This window comes from Oncorhynchus keta, chromosome 1 (assembly GCF_023373465.1).
Source record: "Oncorhynchus keta strain PuntledgeMale-10-30-2019 chromosome 1, Oket_V2, whole genome shotgun sequence".
In the NCBI taxonomy this organism is placed as follows: domain Eukaryota; kingdom Metazoa; phylum Chordata; class Actinopteri; order Salmoniformes; family Salmonidae; genus Oncorhynchus; species Oncorhynchus keta.
In genome coordinates, this window is record NC_068421.1 from 11,281,796 (window position 1) to 11,306,205 (window position 24,410).

General features: G+C 46.5%; 1 protein-coding gene and 1 long non-coding RNA gene across 2 annotated transcripts in view; both read left to right on the top strand.

The window, feature by feature from the left end:
* The window catches only part of LOC127914670 (caseinolytic peptidase B protein homolog), a 37,384-nt gene extending 22,783 nt beyond the window's left edge, over window positions 1–14,601 (top strand). Inside the window, 8 exon segments of the mRNA XM_052494566.1 lie at window positions 276–331; window positions 450–494; window positions 1,037–1,198; window positions 2,086–2,252; window positions 2,416–2,473; window positions 2,597–2,716; window positions 8,664–8,768; window positions 13,951–14,601. Of these exon segments, the coding sequence (XP_052350526.1) occupies window positions 276–331; window positions 450–494; window positions 1,037–1,198; window positions 2,086–2,252; window positions 2,416–2,473; window positions 2,597–2,716; window positions 8,664–8,768; window positions 13,951–14,172 (935 nt within the window). The 3' untranslated portion in view covers window positions 14,173–14,601.
* Window positions 11,176–13,488, top strand: LOC127917925 (uncharacterized). Its single transcript, XR_008098085.1, has 3 exons — window positions 11,176–12,053; window positions 12,172–12,290; window positions 12,824–13,488. It is a non-coding gene; the product is annotated as an uncharacterized LOC127917925 (long non-coding RNA).
* Window positions 14,602–24,410: the final 9,809 nt, after the last annotated feature.

Consider the following 24,410-nt stretch of genomic DNA (forward strand, 5'->3'; position numbering starts at 1 on the left):
TTGAGATTGAGTGATTCCAAAACCATCATCAACCAACCTCCTCGTTATTGATCCACCAATCAGATAGCAGGGACAACAACTCATAGCCAATCAGCAGATCAGAGATCTACCTGAGATTCCACCCAGATCATCATTACAATGTTGAGAGCTTCATGTGAGATAATCTTTAGAATTTTCAGAGGCTTGGTTGGGCAGTGGATTCTCGTCAGACCATTGACATTCAAAGCTCTGTCCATACTGCACTCTGATTGGTTACTGTTCTCCTCTTCCCACAGGTAAGACTGAGCTGGCCAAACAGGTGGCTCGTTATATGCACAAGGACCTGAAAAAGGTTACAGTCACACACGCTCACACAGCCAAGCTGAAATCACATGGTATCAGCAAAACTGATCATACTATGGTACCCGTGTGTCATTACTGCTCATTAACCACGCCCCTTCTTCTCTCAGGGATTCATCCGCATGGACATGTCCGAGTTCCAGGAGAAGCACGAGGTATGACATCATCAATAACACTTTCCCACAACCAGGAAGAGACTTCATGTTCCCACAGCCAGGAATGTCCTCAGGCTGGGATACACTATTCTACTGTGGCCGAGGGCTTGTCTGGATCATCTACTGCCATCGTTTGGACCAGCTTCCCAGTCTCTGTCATGAACAGTTTAACCCTGTGTTGACTGAGTGACCTTGGGCTTTGTCTAACCTCTCATCGCCCACAATCAATTCAAAGAGATGTGTCTAGGTTCCCACAGAAACACATAGCGATGTTCTCTGAAGGAGAGAACTCTCACTCTTCCCATACGGCCCCAAAACATTGTGTTTGTATCAGAGGAAGGAGTCATCTGACGTCATCTTCAGTTCAATAGGTTCATCTACCTGTTATCATAATTCTCTCTCAATTTCTACCTTTTCATCTCTCTTTCTCTCTGCCATCTCTCGCCGTCAATCTCTCCCTCCCTCTCTCACAATCTCTCTCTACCTTGCTCCCCACCTCTCTCCACCTCTCTTTATGTCTCTTTCTCTCTCTCTCTGTCTAGGTGGCTAAATTCATAGGTTCTCCTCCAGGTTATGTTGGTCATGAAGAGGGAGGTCAGCTGACTAAACAGTTGAAGGCGTATCCCAATGCCGTGGTTCTATTTGACGAGGTGGACAAGGCCCATCCAGACGTACTGACCATCATGCTACAGCTGTTCGATGAGGTACACACACACACACACACACACACACACACACACACACACACACACACACACACACACACAGAACGTTTTTTTAACCGTACAAAATCACAGGTTCTACTGTGTCACTTTTCTAGATCTTTGAGTCTCTCTCTGTCTCTCTCTCTCTCTGTCTCTCTCTGTCTCTCTCTGTCTCTCTCTCTGTCTCTCTCTCTGTCTCTCTCTGTCTCTCTCTGTCTCTCTCTCTGTCTCTCTCTCTGTCTCTCTCTCTGTCTCTCTCTCTCTCTCTCTCTCTCTCTGTCTCTCTCTCTCTCTCTGTCTCTCTCTGTCTCTCTCTCTGTCTCTCTCTGTCTCTCTCTCTGTCTCTCTCTCTGTCTCTCTCTGTCTCTCTCTGTCTCTCTCTCTGTCTCTCTGTCTCTCTCTCTCTGTCTCTCTCTCTCTCTGTCTCTCTCTCTCTGTCTCTCTCTCTGTCTCTCTCCCTGTCTCTCTCCCTGTCTCTCTCCTGTCCTCTCTCTCTCTCTCTCTCTCTCTCTCTCTCTCTGTCTCTCTCTCTGTCTCTCTCTCTGTCTCTCTCCCTGTCTCTCTCCCTGTCTCTCTCCCTGTCTCTCTCTCTGTCTCTCTCTCTGTCTCTCTCTCTGTCTCTCTCTCTGTCTCTCTCTCTGTCTCTCTCTCTGTCTCTCTGTCTCTCTCTCTCTCTGTCTCTCTGTCTCTCTCTCTCTCTCTCTCTCTCTCTCTCTCTCTCTCTCTCTCTCTCTCTCTGTCTCTGTCTCTGTCTCTGTCTCTGTCTCTGTCTCTGTCTCTGTCTCTGTCTCTGTCTCTGTCTCTCTCTCTCTCTCTCTCTCTCTCTCTCTGTCTCTCTCTCTCTGTCTCTGTCTCTGTCTCTCTCTCTCTCTCTCTCTCTCTCTCAGGGCCGTCTTACAGATGGGAAGGGGAAGACCATTGAGTGTAAGGACGCCATCTTCATCATGACCTCGAACGTGGCCAGTGACGACATCGCTCAGCATGCATTGCAGCTCCGCCAGGAGGCCCAGGAGCTCAGCCGCAGGAAACTGGCACACACACACACAGACAGACAGTGAGACACACACACACAGACAGACAGACACACACACACACACACAGACACAGACACACACACAGACACACACACACACAGACACACACACACACAGACACACGCTATAGACCAACAGGTAGTTAGTTAACTGCTCCTTTTCTCCAGACGATGTTCAGAAGAGGGATGATGTCACCATCTCCAGGCAGTTTAAGGACGCTGTAATTCGCCCTATTCTGAAGGTAAACGCCCCACACCCTCATCATATACCTACATCACAGCATCTCGCTGACACACATACCACAGATTGGTTGAGCCACTATTCTGAAATGCTCTTATTGGTGAATTCATTGTTTCCTCCCCAGGCCCATTTCCGGAGGGATGAGTTTCTGGGGCGGATCAATGAGATTGTCTACTTCCTGCCGTTCTGCCCCTCTGAACTACAGCAGCTTGTCAGCAAAGAGCTCAACTTCTGGGCCAAGAAGGTAACTGTGTGTGTGTGTGTGTGTGTGTGGGTGTGTGGGTGGGTGGGTGGGTGGGTGGGTTGGTTGTGTGTGAGTTTGCTATTGCGTAGTATTATGGACCGCATGTTGTGTAGTATTATGGACCACGTGTTGTGTAGTATTATGGACCGTGTGTTGTGTAGTATTATGGACCGCGTGTTGTGTAGTATTATGGACCGCGTGCTGTGTAGTATTATGGACCGCGTGTTGTGTAGTATTATGGACCGCGTGTTGTGTAGTATTATGGACCGCGTGTTGTGTAGTATTATGGACCGCGTGTTGTGTAGTATTATGGACCGCGTGTTGTGTAGTATTATGGACCGCGTGTTGTGTAGTATTATGGACCGCGTGTTGTGTAGTATTATGAACCGCGTGTTGTGTAGTATTATGGACCGCGTGTTGTGTAGTATTATGGACCGCGTGTTGTGTAGTATTATGGACCGCGTGTTGTGTAGTATTATGGGCCGCGTGTTGTGTAGTATTATGGGCCGCGTGTTGTGTAGTATATGGACCGCGTGTTGTGTAGTATTATGGACCGCGTGTTGTGTAGTATTATGGACCGCGTGCTGTGTAGTATTATGGACCGCGTGCTGTGTAGTATTATGGACCGCGTGCTGTGTAGTATTATGGACCGCGTGTTGTGTAGTATTATGGACCGCGTGTTGTGTAGTATTATGGACCGCGTGTTGTGTAGTATTATGGACCGCGTGTTGTGTAGTATTATGGACCGCGTGTTGTGTAGTATTATGGACCGCGTGTTGTGTAGTATTATGGACCGCGTGTTGTGTAGTATTATGGACCGCGTGTTGTGTAGTATTATGGACCGCGTGTTGTGTAGTATTATGGACCGCGTGTTGTGTAGTATTATGGACCGCGTGTTGTGTAGTATTATGGACCGCGTGTTGTGTAGTATTATGGACCGCGTGTTGTGTAGTATTATGGACCGCGTGTTGTGTAGTATTATGGACCGCGTGTTGTGTATTATTATGGACCGCGTGTTGTGTAGTATTATGGACCGCGTGCTGTGTAGTATTATGGACCGCGTGCTGTGTAGTATTATGGACCGCGTGCTGTGTAGTATTATGGACCGCGTGTTGTGTAGTATTATGGACCGCGTGTTGTGTAGTATTATGGACCGCGTGTTGTGTAGTATTATGGACCACGTGTTGTGTAGTATTATGGACCGCGTGTTGTGTAGTATTATGGACCGCGTGTTGTGTAGTATTATGGACCGCGTGTTGTGTAGTATTATGGACGCGTGTGTGTAGTATTATGGACCGTGTGTGTAGTATTATGGACCGTGTTGTGTAGTATTATGGACCGTGTGGTATTATGGACCACGTGTTGTGTAGTATTATGGACCACGTGTTGTGTAGTATTATGGACCGCGTGTTGTGTAGTATTATGGACCGCGTGTTGTGTAGTATTATGGACCGCGTGTTGTGTAGTATTATGGACCGCGTGTTGTGTAGTATTATGGACCGCGTGTTGTGTAGTATTATGGACCGCGTGTTGTGTAGTATTATGGACCGCGTGTTGTGTAGTATTATGGACCACGTGTTGTGTAGTATTATGGACCACGTGTTGTGTAGTATTATGGACCGCGTGTTGTGTAGTATTATGGACCGCGTGTTGTGTAGTATTATGGACCGCGTGTTGTGTAGTATTATGGACCGCGTGTTGTGTAGTATTATGGACCGCGTGTTGTGTAGTATTATGGACCGCGTGTTGTGTAGTATTATGGACCACGTGTTGTGTAGTATTATGGACCGCGTGTTGTGTAGTATTATGGACCGCGTGTTGTGTAGTATTATGGACCGTGTGTTGTGTAGTATTATGGACCGCGTGTTGTGTAGTATTATGGACCGCGTGTTGTGTAGTATTATGGACCGCGTGTTGTGTAGTATTATGGACCGCGTGTTGTGTAGTATTATGGACCGCGTGTTGTGTAGTATTATGGACCGCGTGTTGTGTAGTATTATGGACCGCGTGTTGTGTAGTATTATGGACCGCGTGTTGTGTAGTATTATGGACCGCGTGTGTGTGTAGTATTATGGGCCGCGTGTTGTGTAGTATTATGGACCGCGTGTTGTGTAGTATTATGGACCGCGTGTTGTGTAGTATTATGGACCGCGTGTTGTGTAGTATTATGGACCGTGTGTTGTGTAGTATTATGGACCGCGTGTTGTGTAGTATTATGGACCGCGTGTTGTGTAGGGGTATTATGGACCGCGTGTTGTGTAGTATTATGGACCGCGTGTTGTGTAGTATTATGGACCGCGTGTTGTGTAGTATTATGGACCGCGTGTTGTGTAGTATTATGGACCGCGTGTTGTGTAGTATTATGGACCGCGTGTTGTGTAGTATTATGGACCGCGTGTTGTGTAGTATTATGGACCGCGTGTTGTGTAGTATTATGGACCGCGTGTTGTGTAGTATTATGGACCGCGTGTTGTGTAGTATTATGGACCGCGTGTTGTGTAGTATTATGGACCGCGTGTTGTGTAGTATTATGGACCGCGTGTTGTGTAGTATTATGGACCGCGTGTTGTGTAGTATTATGGACCGCGTGTTGTGTAGTATTATGGACCGCGTGTTGTGTAGTATTATGGACCGCGTGTTGTGTAGTATTATGGACCGTGTGTTGTGTAGTATTATGGACCGTGTGTTGTGTAGTATTATGGACCGTGTGTTGTGTAGTATTATGGACCACGTGTTGTGTAGTATTATGGACCGCGTGTTGTGTAGTATTATGGACCGTGTGTTGTGTAGTATTATGGACCGTGTGTTGTGTAGTATTATGGACCGTGTGTTGTGTAGTATTATGGACCGTGTGTTGTGTAGTATTATGGACCGCGTGTTGTGTAGTATTATGGACCGTGTGTTGTGTAGTATTATGGACCGCGTGTTGTGTAGTATTATGGACCGTGTGTTGTGTAGTATTATGGACCGTGTGTTGTGTAGTATTATGGACCGTGTGTTGTGTAGTATTATGGGCCGTGTGTTGTGTAGTATTTGTACTCACCATACGGGTGTTTTTATTTACCAGAGAGACTCACTCAGATCAATAAACGCTGCTGTCCCTGGCTGCTCTGATCTGATTGTAGTGTTTAACATCACATGAACTTTCATAAATATTTAAATATCAATATCACTCTGTTTCTGTCAGCCAACTCTGCCTCAGGGTGTGTGTGTGTGTGTGTGTGTGTGTGTGTGTGTGTGTGTGTGTGTGTGTGTGTGTGTGTGTGTGTGTGTGTGTGTGTGTGTGTGTGTGTGTGTGTGTGTGTGTGTGTGTGTGTGTGTGTGTGTGTGTGTGTGTGTGTGTGTGTGTGTGTGTGTGTGCGCCTCCGGTGATGTGATGAAGGTTGACAATAGCAGTTGTTATTGCAGTAACTCCAAAAGGATTTAGCTAGCTATGGCTCCTTGGGTAGAAGTTGACCTTATGCACAGACCTAGGATCAGTTTAGCCTTCTAAAATCCTAACCTTAACCATCCAGAGAAAAGTACCAAGCTGACCTCAGATCAATGGTAACTTCTTCATCCGACTCTATTGGGTCAGAGATGTTAATGTTAATTAAGAAATGCTTGTCGTGTTAAAGATGCACTGTGCAGATATCGCTCCGCCATTTCCTGGTTGCTAAAATTCTAATAGTTGGCCTAATTTCAGTTCATGTAGAGAATAATTTTCTCATCTAAACCGCTGTAAAATATATTTTTCATAACCCCAAATATTGTGTGTTTAGCTGTTTGAAGCTGGTGTACAAAATCGAGCGTAAAAGACATAGAAATAGAGAACATAGAACAGATCTACTGCTTCTTAGACTTGCTTTCAATGAGAATGACAGATCTATAACTCACTTTTCTATGTGAATTTGGTCAAGTCGCCCCAAAAAGTGACATTTTGCAACTTTGACTCGGTTGATGAATCAGGTCCATGTGCATTAGCACAGGATGCTTATTGTTGTTCTATAACACGGGGAGAAATGACACCCATCTCCCATTATAGTGCTGTGGTTCACTGTCACCCTGACCTCTCTCTCTACCTCCTCTCTCTGTCTCTCGCTCTCTCTCTCTACCTCCTCTCTGTCTCTCGCTCTCTCTCTACCTCATCTCTCTGTCTCTCGCTCTCTCTCTACCTCTCGCTCTCTCTCTCTACCTCCTCTCTGTCTCTCGCTCTCTCTCTACCTCCTCTCTGTCTCTCGCTCTCTCTCTACCTCCTCTCTCTGTCTCTCGCTCTCTCTCTACCTCCTCTCTCTGTCTCTCGCTCTCTACCTCCTCTCTGTCTCTCGCTCTCTCTCTACCTCTCTCTGTCTCTCGCTCTCTACCTCCTCTCTCTGTCTCTCGCTCTCTACCTCCTCTCTGTCTCTCGCTCTCTCTCTACCTCTCTCTGTCTCTCGCTCTCTACCTCCTCTCTCTGTCTCTCGCTCTCTCTCTCTGTCTCTCGCTCGCTCTCTCTACCTCCTCTCTCTGTCTCTCTCTCTCTACCTCCTCTCTCTACCTCTCGCTCTCTCTCTCTACCTCCTCTCTGTCTCTCGCTCTCTCTCTACCTCTTCTGTCTCTCCCTCTTGCTCTCTCTCTCTACCTCTTCTGTCTCTCCCTCTTGCTCTCTCTCTCTACCTCCTCTCTCTGTCTCTCGCTCTCTACCTCCTCTCTCTGTCTCTCGCTCTCTCTTAATTGGCTTTCTTGGCATGGGAAACGTGTTAACATTGCCAAAGCAAATGAGGTAGATAATATACAAAAGTGAAATAAACAAACATTACACATGCAGAAATGTCAAAACAATAAAAACATTACAAATGTCATATTGCGTATATATACAGTGTTGCAACGATGTACAAATCGTTAAGGGTACACAAGGGAAAATAAATAAGCATAAATATGGGTTGTATTTACAATGGTGTTTGTTCTTCACTGGTTGCCCTTTTCTTGTGGCAACAGGTCACAAATCTTGCTGCTGTGATATTTCACCCAGTAGACATGGGAGTTTATCAAAATTGGATTTGTTTTGTAATTCTTTGGATCTGTGTAATCTGAGGAAAATATGTGTCTCTAATATGGTCATACATTGGGCAGGAGGTTAGGAAGTGCAGCTCAGTTTCCACCTCATTTTGTGGGCAGTGAGCACATAGCCTGTCTTCTCTTGAGAGCCATGTCAGCCTACGGCGGCCTTTCTCAATAGCAAGGCTATGCTCCCTAAGTCTGTACATAGTCAAAGCTTTCCTTAATTTTGGGTCAGTCACAGTGGTCAGGTATTCTGCCACTGTGTACTCTCTGTTTAGGGTCAGTCACAGTGGTCAGGTATTCTACCACTATGTACTCTCTGTTTAGGGTCAGTCACAGTGGTCAGGTATTCTACCACTGTGTACTCTCTGTTTAGGGCCAAAAAGCATTCTAGTTTGCTCTGTTTTTGTTAATTCTTTTCAATGTGTCAAGTAATTATCTTTTTGTTTTCTCATGATTTGGTTGGGTCTAATTGTGTTACTGTCCTGGGGCTCTGTAGGGTATGTTTGTGTTTGTGAACAGAGCCCCAGCACCAGCTTGCTTAGGGGACTCTTCTCCAGGTTAATTTCTCTGTAGGCGATGGCTTTGTTATAGAAGGTTTGGGAATCGCTTCCTTTTAGGTTGTTGTAGAATTAAACGGCTCTTTTCTGGATTTTGATAATTAGTGGGTATCGGACTTATTCTACTCTGCATGCATTATTTGGTGTTCTACGTTGTACACGGGGGATATTTTTGCAGAATTCTGCATGCAGAGTCTCAATTTGGTGTTTGTCCCATTTTGTGAAGTCTTGGTTGGTGAGCGGACCCCAGACCTCACAACCATAAAGGGCAATGGGCTCTATGACTGATTCAAATATTTTTAGCCAGATCCTAATTGGTATGTTGAATTTTATGTTCTCTCTTTCTCTCTTTCTTTCCCCCTCGTTAGGCGAAGCAGAGGCATGACATCACTCTGCTCTGGGACCGCCCTGTTCTGGACCTGCTGGCTGGAGGTTACAACCTGCACTACGGAGCCCGTTCCATCAAACATGAGGTACACACACACTTACAGGTACACACACAGACACTTACAGGTACAGACACTTACAGGTACAGACACTTACAGGTACAGACACTTACAGGTACAGACACTTACAGGTACAGACACTTACAGGTACAGACACTTACAGGTACAGACACTTACAGGTACACACACACTTACAGGTACACACACACTTACAGGTACACACACACTTACAGGTACACACACACTTACAGGTACACACACACTTACAGGTACACACACACTTACAGGTACACACACTTTTACAGGTACACACACTTTTACAGGTACACACACTTTTACAGGTACACACACACTTACAGGTACACACACACTTACAGGTACACACAGTGAATGTATCTGCTTCAACTAACAAAAAGAGTCCGTGCAGAACTCTCCCACCTATCTGTCTCCCCCTCTGTTTCCTTACTGTCTACATCAGGAGAGTTGGAGGCCCAGATTGATTGTTCTGTGTGTGTGTGTGTGTGTGTGTGTGTGTGTGTGTGTGTGTGTGTGTGTGTGTGTGTGTGTGTGTGTGTGTGTGTGTGTGTGTGTGTGTGTGTGTGTGTGTGTTTCCCCACACTGAGGTTGTGAAACTTAGAAAACCCTTTCTGCCCAGGTGAAGGACTCTCCTTGTACACGCTTCCTTCAAAGCCCAGTGCAGGAAAACATTTTATATATAAACAGGCTGGAATTCCTGTTTTGGCCTGATTGGTGACCTCACCAGATGGTAAAAGTTAATGGACCAATAACAACAGAGAGAGTTTCAAAACCTCTGCCAGTAACAGCAAGTTTTCATGTTGCATATCCCTCCCTATTAAGCTCATCCAATTAGACCCCTCACTCTGACCACTCCCAGACAGTCCTAGAAAAATGATTGCTTGAGAAATTGCTCTTTGCTAAGAAGCTAATTCGGTTATTTTTTTAACCATTTTATTAGAAAACAATTACAGTAAAGTCCTTTCATTGTTACCCAGAAATGATTTGATGTTGAGATAAAAACAGCTACATTGGACATTTTAATAGGTAACAATTATGGTCCAATTGTCAGAAATACCCTGCTTTTCTAAAGAAATACTTTACTAGGACTTCTGTATATTCTCTGTTCGTCATCTGGTTAATATTGAACCTGTTCAGCTGTCAGGTAAACATTTTCAACCCCGTTCAGTTGTTGAATCAAACACAGGTCGCACTGGTTTTGAGTTGAGCTTGTGTGTCAGTATTAGGCCCTGACTGGTCTGGTTTGTTGTGTTACCAGGTGGAGAGGAGGGTTGTGTCAGTATTAGGCCCTGACTGGTCTGGTTTGTTGTGTTACCAGGTGGAGAGGAGGGTTGTGTCAGTATTAGGCCCTGACTGGTCTGGTTTGTTGTGTTACCAGGTGGAGTGGAGGGTTGTGTCAGTATTAGGCCTGACTGGTCTGGTTTGTTGTGTTACCAGGTGGAGTGGAGGGTTGTGTCAGTATTAGGCCTGACTGGTCTGGTTTGTTGTGTTACCAGGTGGAGTGGAGGGTTGTGTCAGTATTAGGCCTGACTGGTCTGGTTTGTTGTGTTACCAGGTGGAGCGGAGGGTTGTGTCAGTATTAGGCCTGACTGGTCTGGTTTGTTGTGTTACCAGGTGGAGTGGAGGGTTGTGTCAGTATTAGGCCTGACTGGTCTGGTTTGTTGTGTTACCAGGTGGAGTGGAGGGTTGTGTCAGTATTAGGGCCTGACTGGTCTGGTTTGTTGTGTTACCAGGTGGAGTGGAGGGTTGTGTCAGTATTAGGCCTGACTGGTCTGGTTTGTTGTGTTACCAGGTGGAGTGGAGGGTTGTGTCAGTATTAGGCCTGACTGGTCTGGTTTGTTGTGTTACCAGGTGGAGTGGAGGGTTGTGTCAGTATTAGGCCTGACTGGTCTGGTTTGTTGTGTTACCAGGTGGAGTGGAGGGTTGTGTCAGTATTAGGCCTGACTGGTCTGGTTTGTTGTGTTACCAGGTGGAGTGGAGGGTTGTGTCAGTATTAGGGCCTGACTGGTCTGGTTTGTTGTGTTACCAGGTGGAGTGGAGGGTTGTGTCAGTATTAGGCCTGACTGGTCTGGTTTGTTGTGTTACCAGGTGGAGTGGAGGGTTGTGTCAGTATTAGGCCTGACTGGTCTGGTTTGTTGTGTTACCAGGTGGAGTGGAGGGTTGTGTCAGTATTAGGCCTGACTGGTCTGGTTTGTTGTGTTACCAGGTGGAGTGGAGGGTTGTGTCAGTATTAGGCCTGACTGGTCTGGTTTGTTGTGTTACCAGGTGGAGTGGAGGGTTGTGTCAGTATTAGGGCCTGACTGGTCTGGTTTGTTGTGTTACCAGGTGGAGTGGAGGGTTGTGTCAGTATTAGGGGCCTGACTGGTCTGGTTTGTTGTGTTACCAGGTGGAGTGGAGGGTTGTGTCAGTATTAGGCCTGACTGGTCTGGTTTGTTGTGTTACCAGGTGGAGTGGAGGGTTGTGTCAGTATTAGGCCTGACTGGTCTGGTTTGTTGTGTTACCAGGTGGAGTGGAGGGTTGTGTCAGTATTAGGCCTGACTGGTCTGGTTTGTTGTGTTACCAGGTGGAGTGGAGGGTTGTGTCAGTATTAGGGCCTGACTGGTCTGGTTTGTTGTGTTACCAGGTGGAGTGGAGGGTTGTGTCAGTATTAGGGCCTGACTGGTCTGGTTTGTTGTGTTACCAGGTGGAGCGGAGGGTTGTGTCAGTATTAGGGCCTGACTGGTCTGGTTTGTTGTGTTACCAGGTGGAGTGGAGGGTTGTGTCAGTATTAGGCCTGACTGGTCTGGTTTGTTGTGTTACCAGGTGGAGTGGAGGGTTGTGTCAGTATTAGGCCTGACTGGTCTGGTTTGTTGTGTTACCAGGTGGAGTGGAGGGTTGTGTCAGTATTAGGCCTGACTGGTCTGGTTTGTTGTGTTACCAGGTGGAGTGGAGGGTTGTGTCAGTATTAGGCCTGACTGGTCTGGTTTGTTGTGTTACCAGGTGGAGTGGAGGGTTGTGTCAGTATTAGGCCTGACTGGTCTGGTTTGTTGTGTTACCAGGTGGAGTGGAGGGTTGTGTCAGTATTAGGCCTGACTGGTCTGGTTTGTTGTGTTACCAGGTGGAGTGGAGGGTTGTGTCAGTATTAGGCCCTGACTGGTCTGGTTTGTTGTGTTACCAGGTGGAGTGGAGGGTTGTGTCAGTATTAGGCCTGACTGGTCTGGTTTGTTGTGTTACCAGGTGGAGTGGAGGGTTGTGTCAGTATTAGGCCCTGACTGGTCTGGTTTGTTGTGTTACCAGGTGGAGTGGAGGGTTGTGTCAGTATTATGCCTGACTGGTCTGGTTTGTTGTGTTACCAGGTGGAGTGGAGGGTTGTGTCAGTATTAGGCCTGACTGGTCTGGTTTGTTGTGTTACCAGGTGGAGTGGAGGGTTGTGTCAGTATTAGGCCTGACTGGTCTGGTTTGTTGTGTTACCAGGTGGAGTGGAGGGTTGTGTCAGTATTAGGCCCTGACTGGTCTGGTTTGTTGTGTTACCAGGTGGAGTGGAGGGTTGTGTCAGTATTAGGCCTGACTGGTCTGGTTTGTTCTTTTACCAGGTGGAGTGGAGGGTTGCGTCAGTATTAGGCCTGACTGGTCTGGTTTGTTGTGTTACCAGGTGGAGTGGAGGATTGTGTCAGTATTAGGCCCTGACTGGTCTGGTTTGTTGTGTTACCAGGTGGAGTGGAGGGTTGTGTCAGTATTAGGCCTGACTGGTCTGGTTTGTTGTGTTGCCAGGTGGAGTGGAGGGTTGTGTCAGTATTAGGCCTGACTGGTCTGGTTTGTTGTGTTACCAGGTGGAGTGGAGGGTTGTGTCAGTATTAGGCCTGACTGGTCTGGTTTGTTGTGTTACCAGGTGGAGTGGAGGGTTGTGTCAGTATTAGGCCTGACTGGTCTGGTTTGTTGTGTTACCAGGTGGAGTGGAGGGTTGTGTCAGTATTAGGCCTGACTGGTCTGGTTTGTTGTGTTACCAGGTGGAGTGGAGGGGTTGTGTCAGTATTAGGCCTGACTGGTCTGGTTTGTTGTGTTACCAGGTGGAGTGGAGGGTTGTGTCAGTATTAGGCCTGACTGGTCTGGTTTGTTGTGTTACCAGGTGGAGTGGAGGGTTGTGTCAGTATTAGGCCTGACTGGTCTGGTTTGTTGTGTTACCAGGTGGAGTGGAGGGTTGTGTCAGTATTAGGCCTGACTGGTCTGGTTTGTTGTGTTACCAGGTGGAGTGGAGGGTTGTGTCAGTATTAGGCCTGACTGGTCTGGTTTGTTGTGTTACCAGGTGGAGTGGAGGGTTGTGTCAGTATTAGGCCCTGACTGGTCTGGTTTGTTGTGTTACCAGGTGGAGTGGAGGGTTGTGTCAGTATTAGGCCTGACTGGTCTGGTTTGTTGTGTTACCAGGTGGAGTGGAGGGTTGTGTCAGTATTAGGCCCTGACTGGTCTGGTTTGTTGTGTTACCAGGTGGAGTGGAGGGTTGTGTCAGTATTAGGCCCTGACTGGTCTGGTTTGTTGTGTTACCAGGTGGAGTGGAGGGTTGTGTCAGTATTAGGCCTGACTGGTCTGGTTTGTTGTGTTACCAGGTGGAGTGGAGGGTTGTGTCAGTATTAGGCCCTGACTGGTCTGGTTTGTTGTGTTACCAGGTGGAGAGGAGGGTTGTGTCAGTATTAGGCCCTGACTGGTCTGGTTTGTTGTGTTACCAGGTGGAGAGGAGGGTTGTGTCAGTATTAGGCCCTGATTGGTCGGGTTTGTTGTGTTACCAGGTGGAGTGGAGGGTTGTGTCAGTATTAGGCCTGACTGGACTGGTTTGTTGTGTTACCAGGTGGAGTGGAGGGTTGTGTCAGTATTAGGCCTGACTGGACTGGTTTGTTGTGTTACCAGGTGGAGAGGAGGGTTGTGTCAGTATTAGGCCTGACTGGTCTGGTTTGTTGTGTTACCAGGTGGAGTGGAGGGTTGTGTCAGTATTAGGCCTGACTGGACTGGTTTGTTGTGTTACCAGGTGGAGAGGAGGGTTGTGTCAGTATTAGGCCTGACTGGTCTGGTTTGTTGTGTTACCAGGTGGAGTGGAGGTTGTGTCAGTATTAGGCCCTGACTGGTCTGGTTTGTTGTGTTACCAGGTGGAGCGGAGGGTTGTGTCAGTATTAGGCCTGACTGGTCTGGTTTGTTGTGTTACCAGGTGGAGCGGAGGGTGGTCAACCAACTGGCAGCAGCCTATGAGCAGGAGCTCCTTCCAAAGGGCTGTACCCTCCGCCTGTCTGTCCACTCAGAGGACAGGGGCGGGGCCGAGGGGCAGGAAGGGCTGGAGCAGGGCGTACCCAGTCTGCGTCTGGAGGTAGTGGGGAAGGACAGCACAGCACGGACGCTGGACATACGCCCTCCTCTCAGCCCCGATCACTAACACACAGCACCCACTGTGTATATATACTCTGGGGTCTACTGTCGTCACATCACCTCATAATAACCTATCACCTCATAATAACCTATCACCTCATAGTCATGAGTTGGTTTTCACGGAGCTAATTAAGCAATAAGGCCCAAGGAGGTGTGCTATATGGCCAATATACCATGGCTAAGGGCTGTTCTAAGCACGACGCAACATGGAGTGCCTGGACACAGCCCATAGCTGTGGTATATTGGTCATATATCACAAACCCCTGAGGTGCCTTATTGTTATTATAAACTGGTCAATGTAATTAGAGTAGTAAAAATATTGTTTTGTCATACCCATGGTATACAGTCTGATATACCACGGCAGTCAGACGATCAGCTTTCAGGGCTCGAACCACCCAGTTTATAATGTAAAATAAAACACGTCTCATAAGAAACACATCATGGTCTCTCTCCCTTTCTCATACTGGCTGTCTTCTACCCTTCATACTGTATCCACAACACACACACACACACACACACACACACACACACACACACACACACACACACACACTGATGAGTCAAGTCCCTATCAGTTCCCTGAGGCAGCTTCAGTGACTACAGCCCATGTCCTCGTCAGTGTAGCCTGAGGGGTTAAATCACCCATTTGCATGTTTTATACTATTTATCTAGCGTCAGTTAGGACAGATATTAACCATGTCTTTCCATATCATCATTGGAGAGCAGCCGTTGATGAGGAAGCTGGAGGAAAGGGCAATAGTTCCTTTATAGACCAATATATATATATATATACATACAGTACCAGTCTAAAGTTTGGACACACCTACTGATTCAAGGGTTGTTCTTTTTTTAAATGATTTTCTACATTGTAGAATAATAGTGAAGACATCAACACTATGAAATAACACATATGGAATCATGTAGTAACCAAAAAGTGTTAAACAAATCAAAATATATTTGAGATTCTTCAAATTCTTAGCCACCGTTTGCCTTGATGACAGCTTTGCACGCTTTGGCATTCTCTCAACCAGCTTCACCTGGAATGCTTTTCCAACAGTCTTGAAGGAGTTGCCACTTGTTGGCTGCTTTTCCTTCACTCTGCAGTCCAGCTCATCCCAAACCATCTCAATTGTGTCGGGTCGGGTGATTTGTGGAGGCCAGGTCATCTGATGCAGCACTCCATCATTCTCCTTCTTGGTCAAATAGCCCTTACTCAGCCTGGAGGTGTGTGTTGTGTCATTATCCTGTTGAAAAACAAATGATAGTCCCACTAAGCCACAAACCAGATGTTATGGCGTATCTCTGTAGAATGCTGTTGTAGCCATGCTGGTTAAGTGTGCCTTGAATTCTAAATAAATCACTGACAGTGTCACCAGCAAAGCACCCCCAGACCACCACACCTCCTCCTCCATGCTTCATGGTGGGAACCACACATGCAGAGATCATCCATTCACCTACTCTGCGAATCACAAAGACATGGTAGTTGGAACCAAAAATCGCAAATTTGGACTCATCAGACCAAACAACAGATTTCCACCGGTAAAATATCCATCGCTCGTGTTTCTTGGCCCAAGCAAGTCTCTTCTTCTGATTGGTTTCCTCTAGTAGTGGTTTCTTTGCAGCAATTCGACCATGAAGGCCTGATTCACGCAGTCTCCTCTGAACAGTTGATGTTGAGATGTGTCTGTTAATTGAACTCTGTGAAGCATTTATTTGGGCTGCAATCAGAGGCTGGTAACTCTAATGGACTTATCCTCTACAGCAGAGGTAACTCTGGGTCTTTCTTTCCTGTGGCGGTCCTCATGAGACCCAGTTTCATCACAGCACAGAAGAGGTAACTCTGGGTCTTCCTTTCCTGTGGCGGTCCTCATGAGACCCAGTTTCATCACAGAAGAGGTAACTCTGGGTCTTCCTTTCCTGTGGCGGTCTTCCTTTCATCACAGAAGAGGTAACTCTGGGCGGTCCTCATGAGACCCAGTTTCATCACAGCACTTGATGGTTTTTGCAACTCCACTTGAAGAAACTTTCAAAGTTCTTGACATCTTCTGCATTGACTGACCTTTGTATTAAAGTATTGATGGACTGTCACTCCTCTTTGGTTATTTTAGCTGTTCTTGCCATAATATGGACTTGGTCTTTTACCAAATAGGGCTATCTTCTGTATACCAACCCTACCTTGTCACAACACAACTGGTTGGCTCAAACGCATTAAGGAAAGAAATTCCACAAATTAACTTTTAACGAGGCAGACCTGTTAATTGAAATGTATTCCAGGTGACTACCTCATGAAGTTGGTTGAGAGAATGTCAAGAGTGTAAAGCTGTCAAGGCAAAGGGTGGCTAATTGTTTTTTAAAAAGTGGTAACACTTGTTTTGGTTACTACATGATTCCATATGTGTTATTTCATAGTGTTGATGTCTTCACTATTATTCTACAATGTAGAAAATGTTTTTTTTTAAATAAAGAAAACCCCTGGAATGAGTAGTGGCTTCCAATCTTTTGACTGGTACTGTATTTTATATATATATATATATATATATATATGGATAAACCTGTATATGAAGACATTTATAGAAGTAGTTTATTGATTTAAAGAAATCGAAACATTAAGCCAAAGCTAGAAGTTAGTGTTGTCTATAATGTTGTCTATAGTGTTGTTAAGCCAAAGCTAGAAGTTAGTGTTGTCTATAATGTTGTCTATAGTGTTGTTAATCCAAAGCTAGAAGTTAGTGTTGTATATAGTGTTGTTAAGCCAAAGCTAGAAGTTAGTGTTGTATATAGTGTTGTTAAGCCAAAGCTAGAAGTTAGTGTTGTATATAGTGTTGTTAAGCCAAAGCTATAAGTTAGTGTTGTCTATAATGTTGTCTATAGTGTTGTTAATCCAAAGCTAGAAGTTAGTGTTGTATATAGTGTTGTTAAGCCAAAGCTAGAAGTTAGTGTTGTCTATAGTGTTGTTTCAGAGTCTTGTGAGAACATTCCGCCAGCAGACCAAGTCATCTGAGTCATGTAAAATGTGTTATTAGAAAGAAAACATAAACTAAAGTTTATAGATGATAAATTATGGATCTCAATAAACTGCATGTAAATGTTTCAGTAGTTGCATGTTAAATGTTAAGCATCGCCTCCTTTGTCATGAATATGTTTAGTGGTGTTTGGTGGGAATCCATCTGGAAATGTCGAGATGTAAATATGATTTATATATTTGAATGTATCCTTCATGTTTACAAGAGCCGAGCTACAGAAAGAGACATGTTTTTCATTCTTGTATACGTCAACACACATCATGTTGTAAATAAAATTGCTGTGATCAATGGAGATTCCTGTCTTTGTCTTGTTCGGACCTGTCTGTTCCACTGTGTTGTGTTCTGCTGTCACTCCATCCTGTCTGTGTGTCCTGTTCCACTGTCACTCCATCCTGTCTGTGTCCTGTTCCACTGTCACTCCATCCTGTCTGTGTGTCCTGTTCCACTGTCACTGTTCCATCCTGTCTGTGTCCTGTTCCACTGTCACTCCATCCTGTCTGTGTGTCCTGTGTTCTGCTGTCACTCTCCATCCTGTCTGTGTGTCCTGTTCCACTGTCACTCCATCCTGTCTGTGTGTCTGTGTGTCCTGTTCCACTGTCACTCCATCCTGTCTGTGTGTCCTGTTCCACTGTCACTCCATCCTGTCTGTGTGTCCTGTTCCACTGTCACTCCATCCTGTCTGTGTGTCCTGTTCCACTGTCACTCCATCCTGTCTCTGTGTCCTGTTCCACTGTCACTCCATCCTGTCTGTCACTGTGTCCTGTTCCACTGTCACTCCATCCTGTCTGTGTTGTGTTCCTGCTGTCACTCCATCCTGTTCCACTGTCACTCCATCCTGTCTGTGTGTTGTGTCACTCCATCCTGTTCCACTGTCACTCCATCCTGTTCCACTGTCACTCCATCCTGTCTGTGTCCTGTTCCACTGTCACTCCATCCTGTTCTGCTGTTCACTGTCCATCCTGTCTGTGTGTCCTGTTCCACTGTCACTCCATCCTGTCTGTGTGTCCTGTTCCACTGTCACTCCATCCTGTCTGTGTGTCCTGTTCCACTGTCACTCCATCCCTGTCTGTGTGTCTGTGTTCCTGCTGTCACTCCATCCTGTCTGTGTGTCCTGTTGTGTCACTCCATCCTCCTGTCACTCCATCCTGTTCCACTGTCACTCCATCCTGTCTGTGTGTCCTGTTCCACTGTCACTCCATCCTGTCTGTGTCCTGTTCCACTGTCACTCCATCCTGTCTGTGTCCTGTTCCACTGTCACTCCATCCCTGTGTTTTGTGTGCTGTTCACTCCATCCTGTCTGTGTCCTGTTCCACTGTCACTCCATCCTGTCTCTGTGTCCTGTTCCACTGTCACTCCATCCTGTCTGTGTGTCCTGTTCCACTGTCACTCCATCCTGTCTGTGTGTCCTGTTCCTCTGTCACTCCCATCCTGTCTGTGTTCCCACTGTCACTCCATCCTGTCTGTGTGTCCTGTTCCTGTTCCATCCTGTCTGTGTCCTGTTCACTCCATCCTGTCTGTGTGTTGTGTTCCGCTGTCACTCCATCCTGTTCCACTGTCACTCCATCCTGTTCCACTGTCACTCCATCCTGTCTGTGTGTCCTGTTCCACTGTCACTCCATCCTGTCTGTGTGTCCTGTTCCACTGTCACTCCATCCATCCTGTCTGTGTGTCCTGTTCCACTGTCACTCCATCCTGTCTGTGTGTCCTGTTCCACTGTCATCCTGTTTGTGTGTCCTCCATCCTGTCTGTGTGTCCTGTTCACTGTCACTCCATCCTGTTCCACTGTCACTCCATCCTGTTCCACTGTCACTCCATCCTGTCTCTGTGTCCTGTTCCACTGTCACTCCATCCTGTCTGTGTGTCCTGTTCCACTGTCATCCCTGTCTGTGTGTTGTGTTCCGCTCCATCCTGTTCCACTGTCCTGTTCCACTGTCACTCCATCCTGTCTGTGTCCTGTTCCCTGTCACTCCATCCTGTTTCTGTGTCCTGTTCCACTGTCACTCCATCCTGTTCCACTGTCACTCCATCCTGTGTCCTGTTCCACTGTCCACTGTCCATCCTGTCTCTGTGTCCTGTTCCACTGTCACTCCATCCTGTCTGTGTCCTGTTCCACTGTCACTCCATCCTGTCTGTGTCCTGTTCCACTGTCACTCCATCCTGTCTCTGTGTCCTGTTCCACTGTCACTCCATCCTGTCTCTGTGTCCTGTTCCACTGTCACTCCATCCTGTCTGTGTCCTGTTCCACTGTCACTCCATCCTGTCTGTGTGTCCTGTTCCTCTGTCACTCCATCCTGTCTGTGTCCTGTTCCACTGTCATTCCATCCTGTCTGTGTGTCCTGTTCCACTGTCACTCCATCCTGTCTGTGTCACTGTTCCTGTCTGTGTCCTGTTCCACTCATTCCATCCTGTCTGTGTCCTGTTCACTGTCACTTCCATCCTGTCTGTCACTCCATCCTGTTCCACTGTCTCCTCCTCCTGTCTGTGTCCTGTCACTCCATCCTGTCTGTGTCCTGTTCCACTGTCACTCCATCCTGTCTGTGTGTCCTGTTCCACTGTCACTCCATCCTGTTCCACTGTCACTCCATCCTGTCCTGTTCCACTGTTCACTGTCACTCCATCCTGTCTGTTCCATCTGTCTGTGTGTCCTGTCACTCCATCCTGTTCCACTGTTCCACTCCATCCTGTCTGTGTGTCCTGTTCCACTGTCACTCCATCCTGTCTGTGTCCTGTTCCATCCTGTCTGTGTGTCCTGTTCACTCCATCCTGTCTGTGTCCTGTTCCACTGTCACTCCATCCTGTCTGTGTCCTGTTCCACTGTCACTCCATCCTGTGTGTGTCCTGTTCCACTGTCACTCCATCCTGTTCCTGTCCTGTTCCACTGTCACTCCATCCTGTCTGTGTGTCCTGTTCCACTGTCACTCCATCCTGTCTGTGTGTCCTGTTCCACTGTCACTCCATCCTGTTCCACTGTCACTCCATCCTGTCTGTGTGTCCTGTTCCACTGTCACTCCATCCTGTCTGTGTGTCCTGTTCCACTGTCACTCCATCCTGTCTGTGTGTTGTGTCACACAGTCTGGGTGGGAATTCTAGAACAATAACAGTTGTCGTTCTGGGGACATAACGTGATTGAGGAATTGATTGAGATTGTGTGCATTCTGTGCAGTGTGCGTGAGAGTTCCAGCATTTTGTGTGTGTGTGTGTGTGTGTGTGTGTGTGTGTGTGTGTGTGTGTGTGTGTGTGTGTGTGTGTGTGTGTGTCTGTGTCTGTGTGTGTGTGTGTGTGTGTGTGTGTGTGTGTGTGAGAGAGATGGTGGGGCTGGTTTACCAGAAGGTAAGGAGGGGATGTGGGAGGGTCATTCCTCTGTGTCTCTCTACCAGGGTTCCATAGAGATGTAGAACCTCTTCTCCCCTACAGGGAGGGAATTAGCATGGAGAAACAGACCCGCTCACCAGGACTGGACCTGCTGGACCCCCCAGATACACACACACAGCAGACAGTGCCTTGCTGCCTGCCACTCCCAGATACACAGAGACAAAGTGTTGAAAGCATTCCACAGGGATGATGGCCCATGTTGACTCCAATGTTTCCCAAAGTTGTGTCAAGTTGGCTGGATGTTCTTTGGGTGGTGGACCATTCTTATTACACATGGGAAACTGTTGAGCGTGAAAAACCCAGCAGCGTTGCAGTTCTTGGCACAAACTGGTGCACCTAGCACTTATTACCATACCCCGTTCAAAGGCATTTAAATATTTTGTCTTGCCCATTGACCCTCTGAATGACACACATACACAATCTGTGTCTCAAGGCTTAAAAATCCTCCTTTAACCTGTCTCCTCCCCTTCATCTGCACTAGGGATGGGCAACTACGATGGGGGGTGGGGCCACATCGGAACTCAATAATGAGGGGCCACATTTTAGCTTTCCCCCCTCTGCTCGTGACAGTGAAGAGAAAATGTCAGTTTTAAAGTTAATTTCCTGCAATTGTACACATTTTGCCATGGGGCGGAGAGAAATCATTGCAGTTTTAAATCAAGTTTGCTGCAATTCTACTCATTTTGCCATGGGGGTGGAGAGAAAAATGTGCAGTTTATTTTGCAGATAATTTCCTGCAATTCTACCCATTTTGCCGTAGGATGGAGGCAAGTGTTTTCAGTTTTTAATATGGTAACTGACGACCAATGGGCCCCACCCCGGTCAGTAATTGGACCAATGGGCCCCACCCCGGTCAGTAATTGGACCATAGGGCCCCACACCGGTCAGTAATTGGACCATGGACCAATGGGCCCCACCCGGTCAGTAATCGGACCAATGGGCCCCACCCCGGTCAGTGGTGGACCAATGGGCCCCACCCCGGTCAGTAATTGGACCAATGGGCCCCACCCCGGTCAGTAATTGGACCAATGGGCCCCACCCCGGTCAGTAATTGGACCATAGGGCCCCACCCCGGTCAGTAATTGGACCATAGGGCCCCACCCCGGTCAGTAATTGGACCAATGGGCCCCACCCCGGTCAGTAATTGGACCAATGGGCCCCACCCCGGTCAGTAATTGGACCAATGGGCCCCACCCCGGTCAGCAATTGGACCATAGGGCCCCACCCCGGTCAGTAATTGGACCATAGGGCCCCACCCCGGTCAGTAAGTGGACCATAGCTGGCCGCTAGACTAACTTAACCATGTAAAAAACATTTAGCTGACATGGGTTTAATTGAGTGACTGCTGATGCACAACCACATTTCGAAAATGCCCCTCACATATTCTATGATTCTAACCCTCAACAGTAAGTTGAGACCCCAACTGAGTCCCCCCCCCAAAAAAACAAAAAACAAAAATGTATTTATTTTTTGTGAAATTGATTTGTGGGCCTACAAAGGCTGCCAGTTGCCCATCCCTGATCTACACTGATTTGAAGTGGATTTCACAAGTGACATCAATAGGGGGTCATAGCTTTCACCTGGGTTCACCTGGGTTCACCTGGATTCACCTGGTCAGTCTGTCATGGAAAGAACCTGTGTTCTTAATGTTTTCACACCCCTTGACTTTTACAGAATTGTATCGTATTACAGCCTACTTTTAAAATGGATTACATTTAGACTTGGTGACACTGGCCTACACACAATACCCCATAATGTCAGAGTGGAATTATGTTTTTCTATATTTTTCTAATTAATTAACAATGAAAAGCTGAAAGTAAAAATGTGCTTAAGTCTAGCAAGACCATTTGACTTTTTCCACAACTTGTTTACGTTACAGCCTTGTTCTAACATGGATTCAATTGTTTTTTTCCCCCTCATCAATCTACACACTATATCCCATAATGACATCACAATATCCCATAATGACATCACAATATCCCATAATGACATCACAATATCCCATAATGACATCACAATAATGACATCACCCATAATGACATCACAATAGCCCATAATGACATCACAATATAATGACATCACAATATCCCATAATGACATCACAATATCCCAATAGCCCATAATGACATTGACATAATGCAAATGCCACCAGGTTTTTAGACTTACAGTCATGTGTGCATACATTCTACATTTATAAAAAATAAAGCTACAGAACCACTGAAATATCAATATCCCATTTCACAATATAATGACATCACAATTCATAATGACAAACCCAGGTTTTTAGAAACGTGTGTCAGAAATACATATTTATAAGTATTCAAACCCTTTAGTCAGTACTTTATAAGTATTCAAACCCTTTAGTCAGTACTTTATAAGTATTCAAACCCTTTAGTCAGTACTTTGTTGAAGCACCTTTGGCAATGATTACAGGTATGGTATGACGCTACAAACTTGGCACACCTGTATTTGGGGAGTTTCTCCCATTCTTCTCTGCAGATCCTCTCAAGCTCTGTCAGGTTGGATGGGGAGCGTCGCTATTTTCAGGTCTCTCCAGAGATGTTCGATCTGGTTCAAGTCCGGACTCTGGCTGGGCCACTCAAGGACATTCAGAGACTTGTCCCGAAGCCACTACTGCATTGTCTTGGCTGTGTGCTTAGGGTTGTTGTCCTGTTGGAAGGTGAACCTTCGGCCTAGTCTGAGGTCCTGAGCACCCTGGAGCAAGTTTTCATCTATCCCTCAATCCTGACTTGTCTCCCAGTCCCTGCCACTGAAAAACAACCGCACAGCATGATTCTGCCACCACCATGCTTCACCGTAGGGATGGTACCAGGTTTCCTCCTGATTTGACACTTGGCATTCAGGCCAAAGAGTTCAATCTTGGTTTCATCAGACCAGAGAATCTTGTTTCTCATGGTCTGAGAGACCTTAAGGTGCCTTTTGGCAAACTCCAAGTGGGCTGTCATGTGCCTTTTACTGTTGCCACTCTAACATAAAGGCTGATTGGTGGAGTGCTGCAGAACCTTTCTGGAAGGTTCTCCCATCTCCACAGAGGAACTCTGGAGCTCTGTCAGAGTGACTATTGGGTTCTTGGTCAGCTCCCTCCCTCGATTGCTCAGTTTGGATGGGGGGCCAGCTCTAGGAAGAGTCTTGGTGGCTCCAAAATTCTTCCATTTAAGAAAAATGGAGGCCACTGTGTTCTTGGGGGCCTTCAATGCTACAGAAATGTTTTGGTACCCTTCCCCAGATCTGTGCCTCAACACAATCCTGTCTCTACAGACAATTCCTTTGACCTCATGGCTTGGTTTTTGCTCTAACATTCACTGTCAACTGTGTGACCTTATATAGACGGGTGTGTGCCTTTCCACATCATGTCCAGTCAATTGAATTTACCACAGGTGGTCTCCAATCAAGTTGTAGAAACATCTCAAGGATGATCAATGGTAAATTTTGAGTCTCATTACAAAGGGTCTGAATACTTATGTAAACAAGGTATTTATGTATTGTGTGTAGATTGATGAGAATATTTTTATTTAATCCATTTTAGAATAAGGTTGTAACATGACAATGTGGAAAAAGTGAAGGGGTCTGAATACTTTTGAATTCACTGTAAATTGCATGGACTCACTCTGTGTGCCATAATATAAGTGTTTAACATGACACAACATATTAACTGAGTACCACTCTTCATATGTTCAAGCATGGTGGTGTCTGCATGATGTTATGGGTATGCTTGTCATCGGCAAGGACTAGGGAGTTTTTTAGGATAAAAGAAACGGAATAGAGCTAAGCACAGGCAAATTCCTAGATGAAAGCCTGGTTTAGTCTGCTTTCAAACAGACACTGGGAG